This window comes from Balaenoptera borealis (genome assembly GCF_965194805.1).
Source record: "Balaenoptera borealis genome assembly, chromosome: 1".
Classification (NCBI taxonomy): Eukaryota; Metazoa; Chordata; class Mammalia; order Artiodactyla; family Balaenopteridae; genus Balaenoptera; species Balaenoptera borealis.
Window position 1 is genome coordinate 100,074,358 of NC_138860.1, and position 21,738 is coordinate 100,096,095.

The 21,738-nt window shown below is 40.5% G+C and overlaps 1 protein-coding gene across 17 annotated transcripts in view; it reads left to right on the plus strand.

Annotated features, from left to right (window-relative positions):
• Positions 1 to 21,738, plus strand: part of VAV3 (vav guanine nucleotide exchange factor 3) — a 513,627-nt gene that overhangs the window by 383,818 nt on the left and 108,071 nt on the right. For 3 of the 17 annotated variants that reach the window (XM_082383497.1, XM_082383485.1, XM_082383494.1), the window contains one exon: positions 1,609 to 1,974. The exons of 8 other annotated variants lie outside the window; for them this stretch is intronic. In XM_082383497.1, coding sequence (XP_082239623.1) covers positions 1,609 to 1,934 — 326 coding nt within the window. In that variant the 3' untranslated portion in view covers positions 1,935 to 1,974. Of the gene's footprint in view, positions 1 to 1,608; positions 1,975 to 2,420; positions 4,662 to 9,524; positions 10,194 to 21,738 lie in introns of those variants that run through there. 6 more of the 17 variants (XM_082383493.1, XM_082383496.1, XM_082383495.1 and 3 more) reach the window with 5 other exon arrangements.

Here is a 21,738-nt window from a genome sequence, read left to right on the forward strand (position 1 = left end):
AGGGCATTCTGGTCTTGACTTCTGTCATTAGCCAGAGAATGTAAGGGCTGTTTATGGGACACACAGGGGAGTACATGATGGCTGGATAAAGTATGTTTTCTTACCGATTTTTAAAAATTAACCTGTAAGTCCCAATGGAATAATAAAATTTAGTACCAGAAGGCCCTTACAAGTCATCTCGTATAGACCTTTCATTCTATAGGTGAGGACAATGTGGCCCAGAAGGGTTAAGAGACCTGTACAAGGTCACACAGTTAAGCTGATGATGGGTTTTTCCATCACTGGGGTGTTTTTATGTGCACGACTCTAAGAGTAGTGCCCCAGTAATGGGATGGTTTTCAGTAAGAAAACTATTAAAAGTGGTTTGTGTCTGAACGGTAAAATAAAATGACCTATTTTTGCTCCCTTTACAGTTCTGAAATCTACAGCATTGCTATTCGTTTATCTTATGATGGACACCTGGAGACTAAAAAAAATTTCTGTCATTGCAGAGCCCTGAAAAATAGGCCAGAGACCCCGGTCTCCAAGTGGGCAGGCTCTTCCAGGGTAACAGGTCATAACTGCAGCTGCCTAGGCGCTGGGAACTGTTACAAATATGGATGGGTGGCATTTCCCATGTTTTTTTTCTTATACTTCAGTTTCTCTACCGTTTAAGGTTTATAAAGTCCCACCAATCTCAGGTGAGTGATTCTCAGAATCACTGAACATATCATTGAAAACACTTTATAACCCCAAGGAGCAACAGGTAGAGATGTTAATATAAAATGTGTTATGAAACACTAGAGGCAAACAAACGTACAGCTTGAACAGAATTTTCCTTTCAGGACAGGCAGGTGAGGGCAGGGAGCAGGTTAGCTCCTCTCCTACCATTTAAAAAACCAATAACAAAAAAAACTGAATATAGGAGGCAGACGCCCTGAATCTTCTTTTTGATTAAGTATTTCAGTAAAGGTTTTCTATAAGGCAGTATTTGCTCGAAACAAGGTAAATGGATGGTGTTTATCTGTTTTTTCCGTGAAACATGATTTAAGCTTCTTCACAAGTGCAATTATATATAAAAGAGTAACTGTCCCTAAATAGTTTTAACTAAAAAAAAAAAGGCTGTTCGGGGGGAGGGGAGAGGATAGAGGTGATGACATGGATTCAACAAGAGACTTTCAGAGCAAAAAAGTTGGTTGCTTTGAGTCTTAAGTTGAAAAGTTTACAAGATAAAAATGTGAAGCTTTTACCACAGAGGTTCGAGTTAAAAATGGATTACTATGCCATCAATAGGAAATTTAGGCTAGTTATTTGAGATTCTATCTCCTTAGGTAGTAACTTAGATATTAGCCTTTTTTTTTAAGCTACAAAAACTAGTCCGTGTTTTGAAGTTCCTATGAAGAATATGAAAACAGAACAACAGTTTTTTAAACTTTGTGAGATGAACTTGACTACACCCGACTGAATTGAAACAGCAGTTCTGCTGCTTTCAAGCCCCTCTGCCATCATCACTAGTCTGTCACGAAATCACGGCTGCGCATTTTGACAGCACCTATAACATCCATCTGATTAGGTGCTTATGGTTGGTAAACTGCACATCAGTTCTGACGCCCCATCGTTTCTTCACAGTGTTAAGTCCAAAGGTGCTGGGCATCGCCATCGCTCGGTATGACTTCTGTGCAAGAGATATGCGAGAATTGTCCTTGTTGAAAGGAGATGTGGTGAAGATTTACACGAAGATGAGTGCGAATGGCTGGTGGAGAGGAGAAGTAAATGGCAGGGTGAGCTGTCCCCCTCGATGTGCTCGTCACATGAATGAAGGGGGCTGGGCAGCCGCTGGCGCCCACTGTGGTGGGGGGAACCCTACACTGTGTGGCAGGCTTCACCCCCCAGAGCCCTGGCTCCGCACGGTGGTGTTCCTTCCTGAAAACAGGCACTCAAGAAAAATGTGTTGAGTGAATATGATAGCGGCATCAATAAAGTTTACTTGGGCAAGTTTGATGGCTTCCTGTTGGGAAAAGGGTTGAGCATATCAGTTCTTTTGAGTCTCTAAGCCTCTTTTTAAGTCTAGAGCATAAACTTTATGTGGAGTACAAAATATCTGTAAGAGCTGATGATCTAAATTGGAAAGAGTGGGGCATAGGACCTCTGTCTTTATATCTTGTTCTACAGCAGAAATAGGAAGCATTAACTAGTAGAGCCCCTTAAATTACATATTTGTGTGCTAGCAGATTAGAACAGTTTAAGCGTATTGTATTCCACCCTTTCTGTCACTCACTCTATTGGGCTTTTAGGAGCAGTTTAAACCGATCCTCTTCACCTGCAGTGGGCATAAAACGCCAGATTAATTCAGGGTGTTATGAAAATGAAATGCTCTGGAGAGCCCTTTGAAGTGCCGGATGCAGAGTCACATTGCTGTGTTGGTTGCTTTTCCTTTTTAGGTGGGCTGGTTTCCATCCACGTATGTGGAAGAGGATGAATAAATTCCAATCCAGCGCTGCACCCCGCACCAGGAGTTTCAGAGAAGGGATAAATAGAAGCCTGCACAGCATTATGAATTCACTGAAGTGTTTAAAAAGCTGCCTTTCTGGCTATTCAACATCCTCCCTGTTTTTCCCCTCCTAAGTCTTAATGCTGGGGTTTCTAAAGATGCTGGTACTGACAGATTAATGGCTCGCCTAGAGCTGTGCAAGAAACAGCCTGCCCGCCTGTCATCGTCAGGGACCAGGGCAAAGCCAAAAGCTTTTCTTCCCCCAAAGAGCCCTGCAAGCACATTGGTTCATGTTTCTTTTTCCTTCGTCCAGTCAGACGCCATGAATGCCAGCCAGCCATTAGGAAATGCTTAACACATATTTACTTTCTTCTCACGTGCCATTCACCAGAATTGTTGATGGTACAGAGAAGCAGAAGTTTAATTTTGCCTTTCCCAGCATGAAGAAAAATGGGAGTTCTGCCACTGGGGCAGCTTATTGGAAAGATCCAGCATTACTTGTCTTAAATTGCTTCACAAGGTGACTCATTGCCTGGCAAACACTTTTACCCCCTGATGTTACTCATGTTAAAATATAAGAGACAAATGCTCAGGTTTGCTTCATAAGTGATATTATATGGGACGGGGCGGGGGGGGTCCATTATTCATTTGGTGTCCTGATGAGATTTGCAAACTTTTTCATAAAAAGAAGACATACAGAAGAGTACATAAAAGAGTATCTTCATATTAAATCTTCACAACCTTCATGATTTCATAGGGTTATTTTGGAAATGTAGTACTTCACTTTATGAGATAATCTTGGTTGGGTATGTTTTAGGTAGTTACAAATAACCTGAATTAAGGTGGCATTGTTTACAGAAACAGACCAAGGGCTATGATTTATAGTAAGTCATTTTAGAGAAGCAACATCTATTAACATATGCCTTTTTCTCCCCTGACACCTCCCCCCCAACCCCCCGCAGAAAAAAAGACCTGCGATATATTGCTGATTCCCACATTTTCCTGGAGGATTTACAGTAGCACAAACAACCTTGTCGAGGATTTTTGAAGGAAAGCACAGCAAGGTCCTTTATGCATTTCAGGGACAGAAGGAGGGTCACTAGACTTTTCTGGTCTTATTCACTGTGGGATCCCAGCTCTCACTGAGGCTCTTCCCATCTGAGGCCATTTCTGGGTGTGTATTAACCGGTGGGAAGATCAGTCTGCAGTGCACTCATTTGACCAAGTCTTCACCCTTTATGTGAGAAGTCTCAGTACATTTTTCCTGGGATGTACAGAGTACCCAGTCAAGACAGTCAAGTTACGACACTAACTTGGCCCTTTCCTGATGAAATACTTTCTCCATAGAGGAAGTCATGTTCTGACAAGACTCGGAGAGTGTTTGCAGAAAACATGAAAAGCGTTAACTTAATAGAGCCAAAGTAGGAACATTTAGTTCTGAAATTTTGGACCATCTCTAAAATGAGGTGGGCGTGGCTGGCCTTCTCCCCAACCCACTTGAGGGCCAGAACTTGATGTTCATTGGACACGTCTCCCTTTAGAGACCCTCGCGGGCTAGGACTTCTTAAATAGAATAGATTCAGGCCCTTTACCTCAGAATTATGTAAACTGTGATTGTCTTTTAGAAAAGTTATTATTTGCAAAAACCAGTTAAGTTTTTGTATATGTGTAAATGATCATGAAATTGAGTTTTATAAGATGTTCTGTACAGTAAAGTTATACCCTCAAGGTGTATCTTGGAGTGGATTCTTTCCCATAAAGTCTTATCTGCAGCACTGTGTCTGGGGAACGTTCTGTCTGTCACTGTCTGCCAAACGTTATGGAGAGGGCAGCTTCATAAACACTCCTCTGTACAGTATTGTAGCTTGTGCTGTTTCTTTTATTGTTGTTTTACCCGATAGACTCCCGCTCTTTCTGGTTGCATGTCATGGACCTGGGGGTTTCCCAGCAGAGGATATTAGAGTCCCTTTTCATGACGTTGCCAATTACATCTTTGTCTATGTTTAATACTTCATATTGGAAACTTTAAATGCTGCGAATTTGTGTAGATTTCTAATACCAAAGACAGAAGTAAATGTTTTTTCCATACTTTGTCTTGCCTGTATGCAGCCCTGTGTAATATGAGTGGTATTTCACTTTGTAATATTTTGTAAATATGTCAATATAATAAATAGTTACTACTTGCATTACATCAATTGAGAGTTGAAGTCTTTCCATAGAACAATTCCATACATAATTCAACATGTGCCAACCTCATCATAAACATGGAACTAGAAGCCCTAACTTTGATCTGGTTGAGCTCAGGATTGCTGCCTGAACAGTTATGAACAGTGGCCTGTAAGACATACTCAATAGTTGCAAATAATATATTGTTGACATGCTTCCCATGTGCCACGCACTGTTCTAAACGCTTTATGTGCTCTAACTTGCAGTAACCCCAGGAGGTATAGTCCCATATTATCTCTACTTTTCAGATGAAGAAACAGGCATTTCAAAAGGCTGTAGCTTGGCTCAGCTCTCAGAGCTGACAAGCGTCGGAGATGGAGTTCCAAATTGGACAGTCTGGCTCCAGAGCCTATACCATGACACTTAATGGGTCAAGAGGGAGATTAGGGATGTTTCTAAGATTGCACAGCTGAGAAGCTATGATACAAGATATCATAACGATTGAAGATGAACACAGAACTCAGAAATGTTCTCCTATTCCTGCCTCTTAAAAGAAAGCCTCAAACAGATATTGCCTAGAGAGAGAGGTGTCAGAGGAGATTGAGCTTTTTTTTCCTATTTTGATTCAACTTTTCCACAGAAAATGATGAACTGCTAAGCCAGAGAGACACAGAGGCAAGTCCCCCTTAGCAGAGCAGGCCTGCGGGTTGTCCACAGTGGTGGAGACAGGCTGGCTCAGGAGAGGGTGGAAGCCCGTTCCTTCTAAGGAGCGGGAAAAGTCAGTTCCACAGTAGTAGCTTCTGGTTGATGTCACCAGTACCACTATGCTCAGAAATATAAAATCTCCCCTATTTCATTATAGTACAGTGGGTTATCCCAACCCTTACTCCCTTTACTTGAAGGACTGATTCCTTTGGAATTCCCTTCAACATGTTAACATTTATGTGACTTTAGACCTTGTATCTTACTATCACCACTCTCACCACCACTGCCAGTCATGATAAGAACTCCCTCGATTTATTAGTTAACGTGGGAATATCCTTCATAAAACATTCAAATATTTTGTCTTCCATCAAGTAATTGAAGTAAAATACGTTGATAATTAGGCTTTAGGTGCCTTGCTTTGTTCTATTTAATTTGACAGCTGTATAGAAGAGTGACGAAAGCATATCCCCAGACCTCAGACTGCGTATCTGGGTTCACATCTCATCCTTGCCACACAGGGCCTCAGCCAATCAGTATAATAACAGCAGGTACTTCACAGGATGGTTGTGAGACTCAACTGAGACCATACGTACGATATAAAGTGGAATGGTGCCTGGCTTACATTGAGCCATTTTTATCATCATCATCATGGCTACCATTGTCAGATGGATTTGCTGGCAAAATATGGGTAGTTGCTATATTAATCTTTGAATTCCTTCAGTATAATTCAGGCTCACTTACTGGATTAAGGGGCAAAACTATAGATTCTCAATTAGTGTCTCCAGGAAGGAAGTTAAATCGTTTGGTATTATAGAAAGTGGAAGTTTTAGCAGTCACACCTGGGTTCAAACCCCAGCCCCGTCAGTGACTTTCTGAGCACCAATTTCATCTTCTGTAATAAAGGGATAATCATAAGTGTCTGAGAGAGCTGTTATGAAGAATAAACCATAACATATGAAAAAAAATGCCAGTAAAGAGCCTGGCACATGGTAGGTACTCAAGGAATGTTGGTCCCCTTCCCCTGAAGAATTGTAAAATACTTTGGAACCAAATTATGGACTGGCAGATTTTATTTTGAATGCTAGAGCTCATGCTTTGTTTCTTGCACATGATGACATTTTAAGCATTCAAATTACAGATGGAATAAAAAGGTGTGTGTTCAGGAAGATTAATATTCAAACCCACAAACAATCTCAGAAGTTGAATTTAACAGCTCCACACTATTTTGACTAGGAAAATGGGATTTTTCACCCGGCTCATAATCATTTACACTTAGTCCATTAGTCACTTCATTTTTCACTGAAACTAGTTTTCTGGGATTGGTTGGACTCTGATTAGAGATGTTATACACTCGCATCTGGCAGACTTTGGAAGGTACCTTATTGTAAGTAATGAACAAGTCCTGAAAAGTAGGTCAAAAAGGAATCCTTTCTCTAGTTAGGTGCCATCAATTAGGATTCGGGGACATAGTGACAGAAGAGCAAACAACTCCTCCTGAAGCACTCTAGACTGGCCCTGTTAGAAGGTTCCAAAATTTCTAGGCACAATACAGTCACAGTGACCCAGATATCGAGAGACCTCAGAGCAGAAACAGAATGAACACAAAAGTCGCTCCACGCCCTGTCTGCTAATGGACACTGGCGTCCGTGTTGAGTCCTGAGGGGGAAAGTGAACTCCAGAATGGCCGACCTGCCCTCTGCAGGCACAGCCATCGCCCCTCACCAGCCGAGTGACCCTGGGCAAAGCACACAGAGCCCCTGTGTCTTTGGAGAATGAAGGGGTTAACTGGTTGAAAACTGTTACTCCATCCTAACTCCAGTGGTTTTGTGAAATTATTCTGAACCATGGAGGAAACACAAAGAAATTCAAAGACTTCATCGAAATGTAGAGGTTTTAAGATATGCTAGCACTTAACTGTGAAAGTCAAATATCTGTCCAGTTGTACTCACAATTCTTTGCACAGTCATTTCATGGCCGTTAGTGGCACAGGGGCAGCTCCGAGGGTCTGCTGTACTCACACTGGTACCCTTAGCACCTGTCCACGAGCACATGCCAGAAGTCAGGGGATGTTTGTAGAGTGAACGAGTCCCCAGCACTCCTATGTGGGGACCTGGGGGCACTAGCTCTAGATTCTATGGCTGCACAGCTACATGTGCTTTGGCTTTGACCCTAGCAGTTGAGTTCTGTGTGGATGGTTACAATCGAACCCCTGAAACCACAGCTGCTCGTGGTCACACTGGAGACTGGCCAGCTCTTGGCCGGTGTTATGACACCAGCCACCTCTCTCTCTTTCTGAATTAACTGCTTGGGCACATGTGCTCTGGACATCACACCACCCCTGCCACCCCAGCAGTACATTTCAGTTGTACTGCTCTCTGCCCACAGAAGGCACAATACAAATGATCTCATTTAGTCACATTTTTCCTTCTGCCAATGATAAAAAAAAATAAAAATAAGTCTCCCTTCATCTGAGACCTACAGCTCACGGAGCCTTTTCACATACTTCATCTCACTGAATTTGGAGCAGCACAACCCTGAAAGGCAGGTAGGGCAACCCTCATCTGTGATACGACAATGCACAGGAGCTTCCCATTTTTCAGAATTCCTAAGGCCTTTCTTCAGAGAGTCGTTCTGGGGAGCTGCTGTCTACACTGTGTGCATTTGCTGAGGTCCTAGGTCAGGTGGCAGTGCAGATGGGTCAAAAATCGTCATGCCTCTTGCTGTCAGCACATACTGAGGAGTCTGAAGTGTGTCAGTAAATCTAATAATGACTCAAAGTCTGATCAGCGAATGCTTTTGGATTTTCTAGTGATTTGAATGACCTTGCCTCAGAGAGGGAAATGTTTCTGTTTTTTCCCAATGATAATTTAGGTTTTGACTCTTCCCATTTGGATATTTTTTTTAATTTTTTTTTAAATTTAAATTAAACCTCATTTAATTTTTCTAAGAATTCAAAGCTTGGTAACATGCCATCTTTGAATCATGAAAACTCTAGTCCTGGAGAGTAACTCTTCTACACTAGAGCTAGAGCTAGTTTTTAAGGCAGTTTGGCCTGTTTGAATATTACAATCGAATTTTTCGTCTAAGCAGCAGCATAGATTAGCGGTCGAGTCGTCAGCCTTAGAACTGGACTGTTAGGCTCCACCACTTACCAGCTGGATGGCCTTGGGCAAGCTGCTTACACTACTTGTTCCTCAGTTTCTCTACAGTTAAGATGGGGTGATGATAGCACCTTATTTCAGATGGCTTTCATGAGGATTAAGTGGGATAACATGTATAAACAGAGCTTTTATATTTGCATTTTGGCCATTTAACATACAAAAATAAATGTTACAAACTAAACTCTGATGTGGAAAAGAAACCCTCTTGTATGTATATTAGCCTTTGGAAGAAACATCTTAAGATAACTTTTCACATCAGTAGTGCTTTAGAAGTGATGAGCGCAAATTAAACATGGTTTATTAGTTATCTACTCTCACATAACAAATTAGTCCAGCCCTTTCAGCTGAGGACAACAAACGTCTATTATCCCCCGGTTTCCGTAGGTCAGGAATCGGGGAATAGATTAGTGGGGGTTTCTGGTCCAGGGTCTCCCATGAGCCCTCAGTCAAGTCAGTCAGCGCTGCAGTCATCTCACGGCTCAAGTGGGGAATGATGAGCTTTCAAGCTAGGTCATGTGGGCCTCCCTGCGTGGCGCCCTCTCAACATGACAGCTGGCCTCTCCCCAAGCCGCGCCATCCGAGAGGGAGAGAGCAAGAGCACCCAAGGTGAAAGCTAGCCTCTTTATAACTTAACCTCAGAAGTGATAGCCCGTCACGCTGCTCTATTCTATTCCTTAGGCGTGAGCTACTCAACCAGCTTACACTCAAGGGCAGGCGATTACCCAAGGCATGACTACCAAGACCAAGGGATCATTGGGAGCCATCGCAACAGCTGCTTACAACGGATGGGTAAACTGAAAGATCATTTAAGCCAAGTATGAGGTTCACCTGGAAAGCGTGGGTTACTTTGGAGAAATTTAGTTGATTAAAATTTAGTACTTTGTTAAAAAACAAAAACAAAAACTTCCTGTTGATTCCATAAATCAATATTTACTGTGTGCAAGGCTTTGCAGAGGATACAGGAAAGAATAAGAGAGGAATGACTTCTCAGAGGAGCTAATTTTCTGTCTTTTCTCATTTAGAAAATGCCCTTCCTGAGGCTCAAAGTGTTGGGAGAGAATGAGAAAGGAGAATTTTCAGACACATAGGAAGTGGAATCAATCTCACAGTAACAGAAAAGTGAAAGCAGCAACCGGCCATGCCTCGGAAGTATAGCTGTTGAAATTTTAAAATTACGAAATCCAAATATCTGGCAAATCATTCATTCATTCAAGGAAGATCCATTGAGATCCTTTGATGTGCTCTACCATTCAAAGGCTTGGAGGACCCAACAACAAACCTGACAATTCCTACACTTGAGGAGCTTACACGCATGCAGATGGTGACAAGTAATAAAGAGATACATCAAGTTAGGTACTGATAGGTGTTATTGAAGGGGGAAAAAGCAAAATAAGAGTGTTATTTTTGGGCTTCCCTGGTGGCGCAGTGGTTGAGAATCTGCCAGCCAACGCAGGGGACACGGGTTCGAGCCCTGGTCTGGGAAGATCCCACATGCCGTGGAGCAACTAGGCCCGTGAGCCACAATTACTGAGCCTGCGCGTCTGGAGCCTGTGCTCCGCAACAAGAGAGGCCGCGATAGTGAGAGGCCCGCGCACCGCGATGAAGAGTGGCCCCTACTTGCCGCAACTGGAGAAAGCCCTCGCACAGAAATGAAGACCCAACACAGCCAAAAATAAATAAATAAATTAATTAATTTAAAAAAAAAAAGTGTTATTTTTCATAGGGTGGTCAAGGAAATTATTTTTGAACAAAAACCAAATTTAAGTGAGAGGAAAACTGTGTAAATACCTGAGTGCTTAGAGTTTGTATAGAACCATAAGGGGCAGTGGGGTTGGAGAGAGTGAGCAAGGAGAGAGTAACAGGCGGTTACGTCAGAGAGCTTCTTGGGGCAGATTGGGTAGGTCTTGTAGGCCTGGTAATGAGGGAGGTGAGAGCCATTGGAGGGTTTTAAGCTGGGCAGTGACATGATCCCATGTACATTTCAGAAGCTACAGGGGATGGTTTGGCCTGACACAGAGCTAAACCTGTGAAATTAACACTCTGCCACTCCTCCATTAGCAGCTCCCATATTAGTTTACCAGGGCTGCTGTAACAATGTATCAATACCACATACCCTGTGGCTTACACAACAAGAACTTACTGTCTTACAGTTCTAGAGGCAGAAGTCCAAGATCAAGGTGTGATCAGAGCCACGCTCCCTCAGAAGGCACTAGAGAAGGATCTGTTCCAGGGCTCTCTCCGAGCTTCTGGTAGTTCCTTGGTTTACGACACTAATCTTCACATGCTACTCTCCCTGTGTATGTCCAAATTTCCCCTTTTTGTAAAGATAGCAGTCATACTGGGTTAGGGTCCCACCCTTCTGCAGTATGACCTCAACTTAATTACATCTGCAAGGACTCTATTTCCAAATAAGGTCACATTGAGGTATTGGGGAGTTAGAACTTCAACATATGAATTCTGGGAGGAGACAATTCAACCCATAACAGCTCTCTTCCTCATATTCTCAAAATATGAGAGTTTCCTAAAAAATAAACAGCTTCAGCGACTTCCCTGGTGGTCCAGTGGTGAAGAATCCACCTTCCAATGCAGGGGACGCAGGTTCGGTCCCTGGTCAGGGGACTAGGGTCTCACATGCTGCGAGGCAACTAAGCCCGCGCGCCAAAACTACTGAGACTGCATGCCGCAAACTACAGAGCCCACGTGTTCTAGAGCCCACGTGTTCTGGAGCCCACGCGCCACAACTAGAGAGAAGCCCATGCACCGCAACGAAGAGCCTGCATGCCACAACGAAGTCCGGATGCAGTAATTAATTAATTAATTAATTAATTAAAATAAACAGCTTCAGCAGAGATTAGTAGGGAGAGGGTGCAGCATGGGTAGATAAAATGTGCCAAAGGGAGGCCAAAGCCATACCTCTCAAACATATCCAGGGTCTGTATTGCTCAGGTTCAAGGGGTGTAAACCAAAGACAAACTTCAGTAGATATTAATGTAGTTGCCAATAGAAACAATACTACTTCTACCCATTTACTTTTCAGCTTCTCAGGCCATCAGCCCCAAGTGAATGACCCCTTTTTTTCTCACCCTATATGTCAGGATCACACATCACCTCGCTAAGGAGAGGGAAGCTCTTAAGTGCTCTTGTGTGATGAGCTCATTAGGAACAAGCAACCTATTTAAATGAACTAGTGAAATGCTCCTGAATCCTGTGCAAATTAGACCTGCAAAATATGAAGGAGGAAGGAAAAGTGTGCTGTGGTTTTGTAGAGAGGTGGGAAAATGCCCTCAGCATTTATTACACTTAATGTTGACAGTATTGTTGCCTGGGTGCTTTGAAGATGAAAATTTACATTAATGATGACATGATAAAATGAATCTACATTAGTGTGAAAAAATTTATTACCTTTACCTTTATTCAGACTGTCTGGTCTACTGATACTACTCAATTTATTTTTCATTTTCCTTAAAACATTGGACATAATCCCACTTTTTAAGATCCTGCCTCAAAGATGACACTGAGTAGATATCATAAAGGAGGATCATAAAGGAAAGGGGGGATAAACAACCCTGGAATGATGCCTTGGTTGCTGCACCACTAGTCTGAAGCCATTGAACAGAAAGATTCCAACAAAAATCTGATATACTCTCTTGGGACTTCTGAGCACAGTCCAAGATACAATTAAAATCGTGCAAAAAGCCAAACTTGAACTTGTAATCACACAGCAAGTTATTTTTAAAACAATTAGCAGTTTCAAAGTCCTTAAGATGTTACAAGTACATGCAATTTTTTAAAAATTCTGTAACACAACAAGTGGGGAGGTGAAAGCACAGGAGTGAGAATAAGGCAAAGCAGGTTTAGTCTTGGCTCCTTCCACTAACAAGTCAAGAGACTCTGAGTGGCATCTCTAATCTCTCTGGGGCTCAGTTTCCTCATCTGTAGGAGGAAGGCATCAAATCTGATAATTTATGTGCCTACTTCCAGTTTTAGCATTCTATTATTCTGTGCCAAGACATTCGATAGATATCTGGCCAGGGAATCAAATTTGTAAATGGGTCAGAGAAAGGCTCAAACAAAATTGGGGTGTACAACTTTGAAAGGCAGAAGACCTAACTCAGTCTCTTTTTAATAGCTTCACTCCCTCTACCTTACTCCAAGTCAACCTCATCTCACCTAGACAATTGCAAGAGCCCCTAACTGGCATCCATTCTTTTGATTATATCACTTCATTTCTGTTTTCAAAATTTTCAACAGCTCCCATTCATTCAATGCATGTATTGAGTACTGACCTATGGGCATGGGGTTGGAGATATGTGGTGGACAAAACAGACAACTCTCAGCTCTGGTAGAGCCTACTTTTTATTGGCAAGAACAGGGAGACAGACAAATACACACAACAATTTTAGGAAGTGATAAATACAATGAAGAAAATCAAAGCAGAGGAAGGAGACAGAGGAACGTGCTACTTTACACATGGTAGCCATGGAAGGCCTCTCTGGGGAATATCTGAACACAGACCTGAAGAAGTGAGGGAGGGAACCCTGCGATTATCAGGGTAAAATGCACTGCAGGCAGAGGGAAGAGCCAGTGCAGAATCCTGGGGTGGGGTGTGCTTGGTTTGGTATTTCCAAGTAACAGCAGGTAGACCTGTGCTTCTAGAGCAGAGTGAACAAGGGAAAGGTGGGCAGATGATGAGTTAGAAACCTAATCTTGAACCAGATCACTGAGGGCCTTGCAGATAAATGGAAAGAAATTTAGATTTAATTTTGAAAAACTCATTGGAGAGTTTTGAGCAGGGAAGTGGCCTGATCCGATTTTCTTTTTGAAGAGTCATTTTGGCTCATTGGTGGAAGTTTTACTAAAGGGAGACAAGAGTGGAAGCAGAGACCATAAAATCATGATTGTGTAATCCAGGTGAGAAACGATGGTGGCTCATACTGGGATGATATAATAGGATTGTGAGAAATACTGGCATCTCAGATATATACTGAAGTCACTGCTGGCCTTGCTTACAGTGTGAATGTGGAATGATGAGAAAAACAGAATCATTAAGGCTGATGTCAACATTTTGGCTTAAATGGTGTTTAAGCATGTGCATGGTGTTACGCATGCATGGTGAAGGGTGAGCAGCTGATGTGGGAAGGGAAATGAGAAGTCAACTGCTCAGGTGTAGACTCATTAAGCTTAGAATGCCTGTTAGCCATCTGAGCACATATACTAGGTAGACAGTTGGGTATGAGTCGGTGGTTTGAGAGGTTGAGGAGGGATAAAAACATTTGGAAATGAGACGCATATTTGAAGTCATGGGACTAAATGAGATCATCTTAGCAAATGAATGGAGGAGAAGCAAGTCAGTGACTGAGCCCTGGGGCACTCCAGTGTTTACAGCTGAGGTGGAGAAGACTCCAGAATTGGAGATAAGGCACAGAAGCCCATCCACAGACTTTCCCTACCATAACCGCTCAACTATTCACATCTGCACCAACATCCTTCCCTCTTGTTGTTACATGAACTGTCCGTGTTCCTGTCCAAAGCCCACCAGTTCACTTACACATGGAATCCCATTCCTCTCCTGTCCTCAAGGACATCACTCCAGTGATTATCCCTCTCCATTATGAAAATTCAAACTTCATTTCTTTAACAGACCCTTTTCATCAGGATATAAATTTCTTTTAAAAATTAACGAAAAGCTCCTTTACATGCCATATCCCCCTCCAGCTACTGTCCATTTTACAATCTCCTCTAAAGCAACACTCCTCAAAAGAGCTAAAGTAGCTACCATTATTTCTTCCTCTAGTCTCTCTTGAAACTACTCCAATCTGACCTTTGACCTAAAGACTCCAACAAAATGTCCTCTAAAAACCTCCACATTACTAGAAAACCAAATCCAACAGTACATTAAAAGGATCATACACCATGATCAAGGGGGATTTATCCCAGGGATGCAAGGATTTTTCAATATCCACAAATCAATCAGTATGATACACCACATTAACAAATTGAAGAATAAAAACAAATGATCATCTCAATGATGATCATTGATCATTTCTGCATTTCTAGATGCAGAAAAAGCTTTTGATAAAATTCAGCTTCAATTTATGATAAAAACTCTCCAGAAAGTGGACATAGAGGGAACCTACCTCGACATAATAAAGGTCATATATGAAAAACCCACAGCCAACATCATTCTCAACAGTGAAAAACTGAAAGCATTTCCTCCAACATCAGGAACAAGACAAGGATGTCCACCTAAGCCAATTTATTCAACATAGATTTGGCAATCAGAGAAGAAAAAGAAATAAAAGGAATCCAAATGGAAAAGAAGTAAAACTGTCACTGTTTGCAGATGACGTGATACTATACATAGAAAGTCCTAAAGATGCTAACAGAAAACTACTAGAGCTCATCAATGAATTCAGTAAAGTTGCAGGATACAAAATTAATACACAGAAACCTGTTGCATTCCTATACGCTAACAACGAAAGGTCAGAAAGAAATTAAGGAAACACTCCTATTTACCGTTGCAACCAAAAAAATAAAATACCTAGGAATAAACCTACCTAAGGAGGCAAAAGACCTGTACTCCAAAAACCATAAGATGCTGATGAAAGAAATTGAAAATGACACAAATGAATGGAAAGATATACTGTGTTCTTGGATTGGAAGAATCCATATTGTCAAAATGACTGTACTACCCAAGGCAATCTACAGATTCAATGCAATCCCTATCAAACTACCAATGGCATTTTTCACAGAATTAGAACAAAAAATTTTACAATTTGTGTGGGAACACAAAAGGCCCCGAATAGCCAAAGCAATCCTGAGAAAGAAAAATGGAGCTGGAGGAATCAGACTTCCCGACTTCAGACTATACTACAAATCTACAGTAATCAAGACAGTATGGTACTGGCACAAAAACAGAAATATAGATCAATGGTACACGGTAGAAAGCCCAGAGATAAACCCACGAACCTATGGTCACCTAATCTATGACAAAGGAGGCAAAGATATACAATGGAGAAAAGACAGTCTCTTCAGTAAGTGGTGCTGGGAAAACTGGACAGTTACATGTAAAAGAATGAAATCAGAACCTTCTCTAACACCATACACAAAAATAAACTCAAAATTGATCAATGACCTAAATGTAAGACCAGACACTATAAAACTCTTAGAGGAAAACATAGGCAGAACACTCTTTGACATAAATCTCAGCAATATCTTTTTGGATTCACCTCCTAGGGTAATGAAAATAAAAGCAAAAATAAACAAATGGGACCTAATTAAACTTAAAAGCTTTTGCACAGCAAAGGAAACCATGAATAAGATGAGAAGACAACCCTCAGAATGGGAGAAAATATTTGCAAATGAAGCAAACAACAAAGAATTAATCTCCAAAATATACAAACAGCTCATGCAGCTCAATATCAAAAAAACAAACAACCCAATCCAAAAATGGGCAGAAGACCTAAATAGACATTTCTCCAAAGAATATATACAGATGGTCAAGAGGCAAATGAAAAGATGCTCAACATCACTAATTATTAGAGAAATGCAAATCAAAACTACAATGAGGTATCACCTCACACCAGTCAGCATGGCCATCATCAAAAAGTCTACAAACAATAAATGCTGGAGAGGGTGTGGAGAAAAGGGAACCCTCTTGCACTGTTGGTGGGAATGTAAATTGATACAGCCACTGTGGAGAATGGTATGGAGGTTCCTTAAAAAACTAAAAATAGGACTACCATATGAAGCAGCAGTCCCACTACTGGGCATGTACCCTGAGAAAACCATAATTCAAAAAGACACATGTACCCCAGTGTTCATTGCAGCATTATTTACAATAGCCAGGACATGGAAACAACCTAAACGTCCATCGACCGATGAGTGGATAAAGAAGATGTGGTACATATATACAATGGAATATTACTCAGCCATAAAAAGGAATGAAATTGGGTCATTTGTAGAGTTGTGGATGGACCTAGAGTCTGTCATACAGAGTGAAGTAAGTCAGAAAGAGAAAAACAAATATCTTATATTAACACATATATGTGGAACCTAGAAAAATGGTACAGATGAACCTATTTGCAGGGCAGAAATAGAGACACAGATGTAAGAACGGATGTGAGGACACAGGGTGGGAAGGTGGGGATGGGATGAACTGAGAGATTAGGTTTGACATAAATATGCTACCATGTGTAAAATAGATAGCTAGTGGGAACCTGTGGTATACAGCACAGGGAACTCAGCTTGGTGCTCTGTGATGACCTAGATGGGTGGGATGGAGGGGGAGGGAGGGAGGTCCAAGAGGGAGGGGATATAGGTATACCTATAGTTGATTCACTTCGTTGTACAGGAGAAACTAACACACTGTAAAGCAATTATACTCCAATAAAAAGAAGGAAGAACTTAGCATGAGAAAAAAAAGTAGCTGTTTTCTGATGTTATGAAAGGATGCAGCTTCATTTCATTTATAAGCACTCTCCAAATTGTGATGTGGCCTGAGTTACAGTGAATTCTAGCCACTATTTTTATGATCATCAGTTTCAGAGGGCTCTCTTTTCTGATTTTGTTTGCCTGATCCCAAGTCCATCTCATCCAGTGATCTTAACTTTACGTAACTCTCCATCCATTTATTGTAAGACACGTTGTGAGCACAGGAGGGAACACATCTTCCTGATCATGACTTCCCAGCTCTATCATTTTTCTGGATATAAATGTATAAACTTTTCAACTGTATAGCACAGGGAACTATGTTCAATATTCTGGGATAAATCATAAAGTAAAAGAATATTAAAAAGAATGTATATATGTACTGAGTCACTTTGTTGTATAGCAGAAATTAACACAACATTGTAAATCAACTATACTTTAAAAAAAAACAAAAAACCACCTTTCAGGGCTTCCCTGGTGGCACAGTGGTTAAGAATCCACCTGCCAATGAAGGGGACATGGGTTCGAGCCCTGGTTCAGGAAGGTCCCACATGCTGCAGAGCAACTAAGCCCATGCACCACAACTACTGAGCCTGCACTCTAGAGCCCATGAGCCACAACTACTGAAGCCCGCAAGCCACAACTACTGAAGCCTGCAAGCCACAACTACTGAAGCCCACGCACCTAGAGCCCATGCTCTGCAAAAAGAGAAGCCACCGCAATGAGAAGCCCGTGCACAGCAACGAAGACCCAACACAGCCATAAATAAATAAATAAATACATACATACATACATTTATTTAAAAAAAATAATAAAACATCTTTCAAACCTTTGAAACTGAATTCAAACTTACCAATGGAAATAAAGAGAATTAGTGATCATTTTCTTTCATTAGGACTTGTGGTCCCTAATAGGAATACTACTGTGCTACTTGGTCTTGAATGAATGACCTAGGCAGTAAAGAAAATATATTAAGACAACATTTAAAAAAAAAATACATGCACCCCAATGTTCACAGCAGCATTATTTACAATAGCCAAGACATGGAAGCAACCTAAGTGTCCAGCAACAGACGAATGGATAAAGAAGATGTGGTACACATATACAATGGAGTATTACTCAGCCATAAAAAAATGAATGAAATAATGCCATTTGCAGCAACATGGATGGACCTAGAGATTATCATACTAAGTGAAATAAGCCAGACAGAGAAAGACAAAATATGATATTCCTTATATGCAGAATCTTAAAAATGATACAAATGAACTTATTTACAAAACAGAAAGAGACCCACAGACATAGAAAAAAAACTTATGGTTACCAAAGGGGAGGGGGAGAGAGGGACAGATTAGGAGTTTAGGATTAAAATATATGCACTATATATGAAAGAGAGAACCCACGAGGATCTACTATATAACACAGGGAACTATACTCAGTATTTTTTTTTAACCTAATATCTTGTTATAACCTATAATGGAAGAGAATGTAAAAAAAAAAAAAAAAAATATATATATATATATATGTATATATATATATATATATATATATATATATAAAGCAATCACTTTGAGAAAGAAAATTACAGACCAATATCACTGATGAATATAGATGCAAAAATCCTCAACAAAATACTAGCAAACAGAATCCAACAACACATTAAAAGGATCATACACCATGATCAAGTGGGATTTATCCCAGGGATGCAAGGATTCTTCAGTATACGCAAATCAATCAACGTGATACACCATATTAACAAATTGAAGGAGAAAAACCATATGATCATCTCAATAGATGCAGAGAAAGCTTTTGACAAAATTCAACACCCATTTATGATAAAAGCCCTGCAGAAAGTAGGCATAGAGGGAACTTTCCTCAACATGATAAAGGCCATATATGACAAACCCGCAGCCAACATCGTCCTCAATGGTGAAAAACTGAAACCATTTCCACTAAGATCAGGAACAAGACAAGGTTGCCCACTTTCACCACTATTATTCAACATAGTTTTGGAAGTGTTAGCCACAGCAATCAGAGAAGACAAAGAAATAAAAGGAATCCAAATCGGAAAAGAAGAAGTAAAGCTGTCACTGTTTGCAGATGACATGATACTATAGAGAATCCTAAAGACGCTACCAGAAAACTACTAGAGCTAATCAATGAATTTGGTAAAGTAGCAGGATACAAAATTAATGCACAGAAATCTCTAGCATTCCTATACACTAATGATGAAAAAACTGAAAGTGAAATTAAGAAAACACTCCCATTCACCACTGCAACAAAAAGAATAAAATACCTAGGAATAAACCTACCTAAGGAGACAAAAGACCTGTATGCAGAAAACTATAAGACACTGATGAAAGAAATTAAAGATGATACAAACAGATGGAGAGATATACCATGTTCTTGGACCAGAAGAATCAACATCGTGAAAATGACTATACTACCCAAAGCAATCTACAGATTCAATGCAATCCCTATCAAACTACCACTGGCATTTTTCACAGAACTAGAACAAAAAATTTCACAATTTGTATGGAAACACAAAAGACCCCGAATAGCCAAAGCAATCTTGAGAATGAAAAACGGAGCTGGAGGAATCAGGCTCCCTGACTTCAGACTATACTACAAAGGTACAGTAATCAAGACAGTATGGTACTGGCACAAAAACAGAAATATAGATCAATGGAACAGGATAGAAAGCTCAGAGATAAACCCACACACATATGGTCACCTTATCTTTGATAAAAGAGGCAAGCATATACAGTGGAGAAAAGACAGCCTCTTCAATAAGTGGAGCTGGGAAAACTGGACAGCTACATGTAAAAGTATGAAATTAGAACACTCCCTAACACCATACACAAAAATAAACTCCAAATGGATTAAAGACCTAAATGTAAGGCCAGACACCATAAAACTCTTAGAGGAAAACATAGGCAGAACACTCTGTGACATAAATCACAGCAAGATCCTTTTTGACCCAGCTCCTAGAGAAATGGAAGTAAAAGCAAAAATAAACAAATGGGACCTAATGAAACTTAAAAGCTTTTGCACAGCAAAGGAAACCATAAACAAGATGAAAAGACAACCCTTAGAATGGGAGAAAATATTTGCAAATGAAGCAACTGACAAAGGATTAATCTCCAAGATTTACAAGCAGCTCATGCAGCTCAATAACAAAAAAACAAACAACCCAATCCAAAAATGGGCAGAAGACCTAAATAGACATTTCTCCAAAGAAGATATACAGATTACCAACAAACACATGAAAGAATGCTCTACATAATTAATCATTAGAGAAATGCAAATCAAAACTACAATGAGATACCATCTCACACCGGTCAGAACGGCCATCATCAAAAAATCTAGAAACAATAAATGCTGGAGAGGATGTGGAGAAAAGGGAACCCTCTTGCACTGTTGGTGGGAATGTAAATTGATACAGCCACTATGGAGAACAGTATGGAGGTTCCTTAAAAAACTAAAAATAGAACTACCACATGACCCAGCAATCCCACTACTGGGCATATACCCTGAGAAAACCATAATTCAAAAAGGGTCATGTACCACAATGTTCATTGCAGCACTATTTACAATAGCCAGGACATGGAAGCAACCTAAGTGTCCACCAACAGATGAATGGATAAAGAAGATGTGGCACATATATACAATGGAATATTACTCAGCCATAAAAAGAAACGAAATGGAGTTATTTGTAGTGAGGTGGATGGAGTTAGAGTCTGTCATACAGAGTGAAGTAAGTCAGAAAGAGAAAAACAAATACAGTATGCTAACACATACATATGGAATCTAAGGGAAAATATATATATATATATATATATAAAACAATCACTTTGCTGTATACCTGAAACTAACACAACACTGTAAATCAACTATATTTCAATGAAAATTTTAAAAATAAATAAATAAATAAAACCTCCACAGTGCCAAATGCAAAAGTCAGCTCTCAGCAGCATTTAAATGGCTGATTACATTTTCCTTCTTAAAATAACTGTTTCACTTAGCTTCTAGAACACCATTCTTTTTTGTTCCCTTTCCTATATCCCTAGCTGTGTTTTCCTAGACTCCTTTAATTCATTAAGTATTGATGCTTAGTGCCTATTCTGGGCCTACACTGTCCTTGCCGCTAGAGATACAGCAGTGAACAAGCCAAAGCCCTTGCTGTCATGAGGCATAGCACATTCTAGTAGGTAGAGACAAACACTGGCGTTCTGGAAGCCAGGTGAAGACGATGTTTCAAAATGGAGGTGATCAGCTGCACAAGTAATGCTGAGCGATCAAGTGAGGTGAGGACTGTGAATTAACCACTGGATTGGCGATTAGGGGCTTGATGGTAACCTTGACATCATGTTTTAGTGAAGGGGTAAAAAAACTCTGGAGTGGATTCCAAACAAAATGGCAGGTGAGGAAGAGTCTATAGCAAGTGTCCTCAACTCCTTTCAAGACATTTTGAAATGTCTTTGTCTTACTTTTCTCTGAAACATTGTCTTGCATTTTTTCTAGGTCTCAGGTTAGATGTCATTCCTCAGCAAAATATTCTCTGACCAATCTAAGGTTTCTTACTCTGTCATGCTCTCTCATGGTCTCATCTTATTTTCCACCACTACACTATCATGTTTATAATTATGGATTTAAGTGTTTGAAATTCACATATAATATCTGTCCCACTATTATTCAAGTTCATTAAGGCTGTTTTTAAGCTCTGCAAAATGAGTACCTAGAGTCTTATTGGCACAATATAGTTCTTGCTTGAATTAATGAATGAATGATTAACCAGTCTTTTCCTCT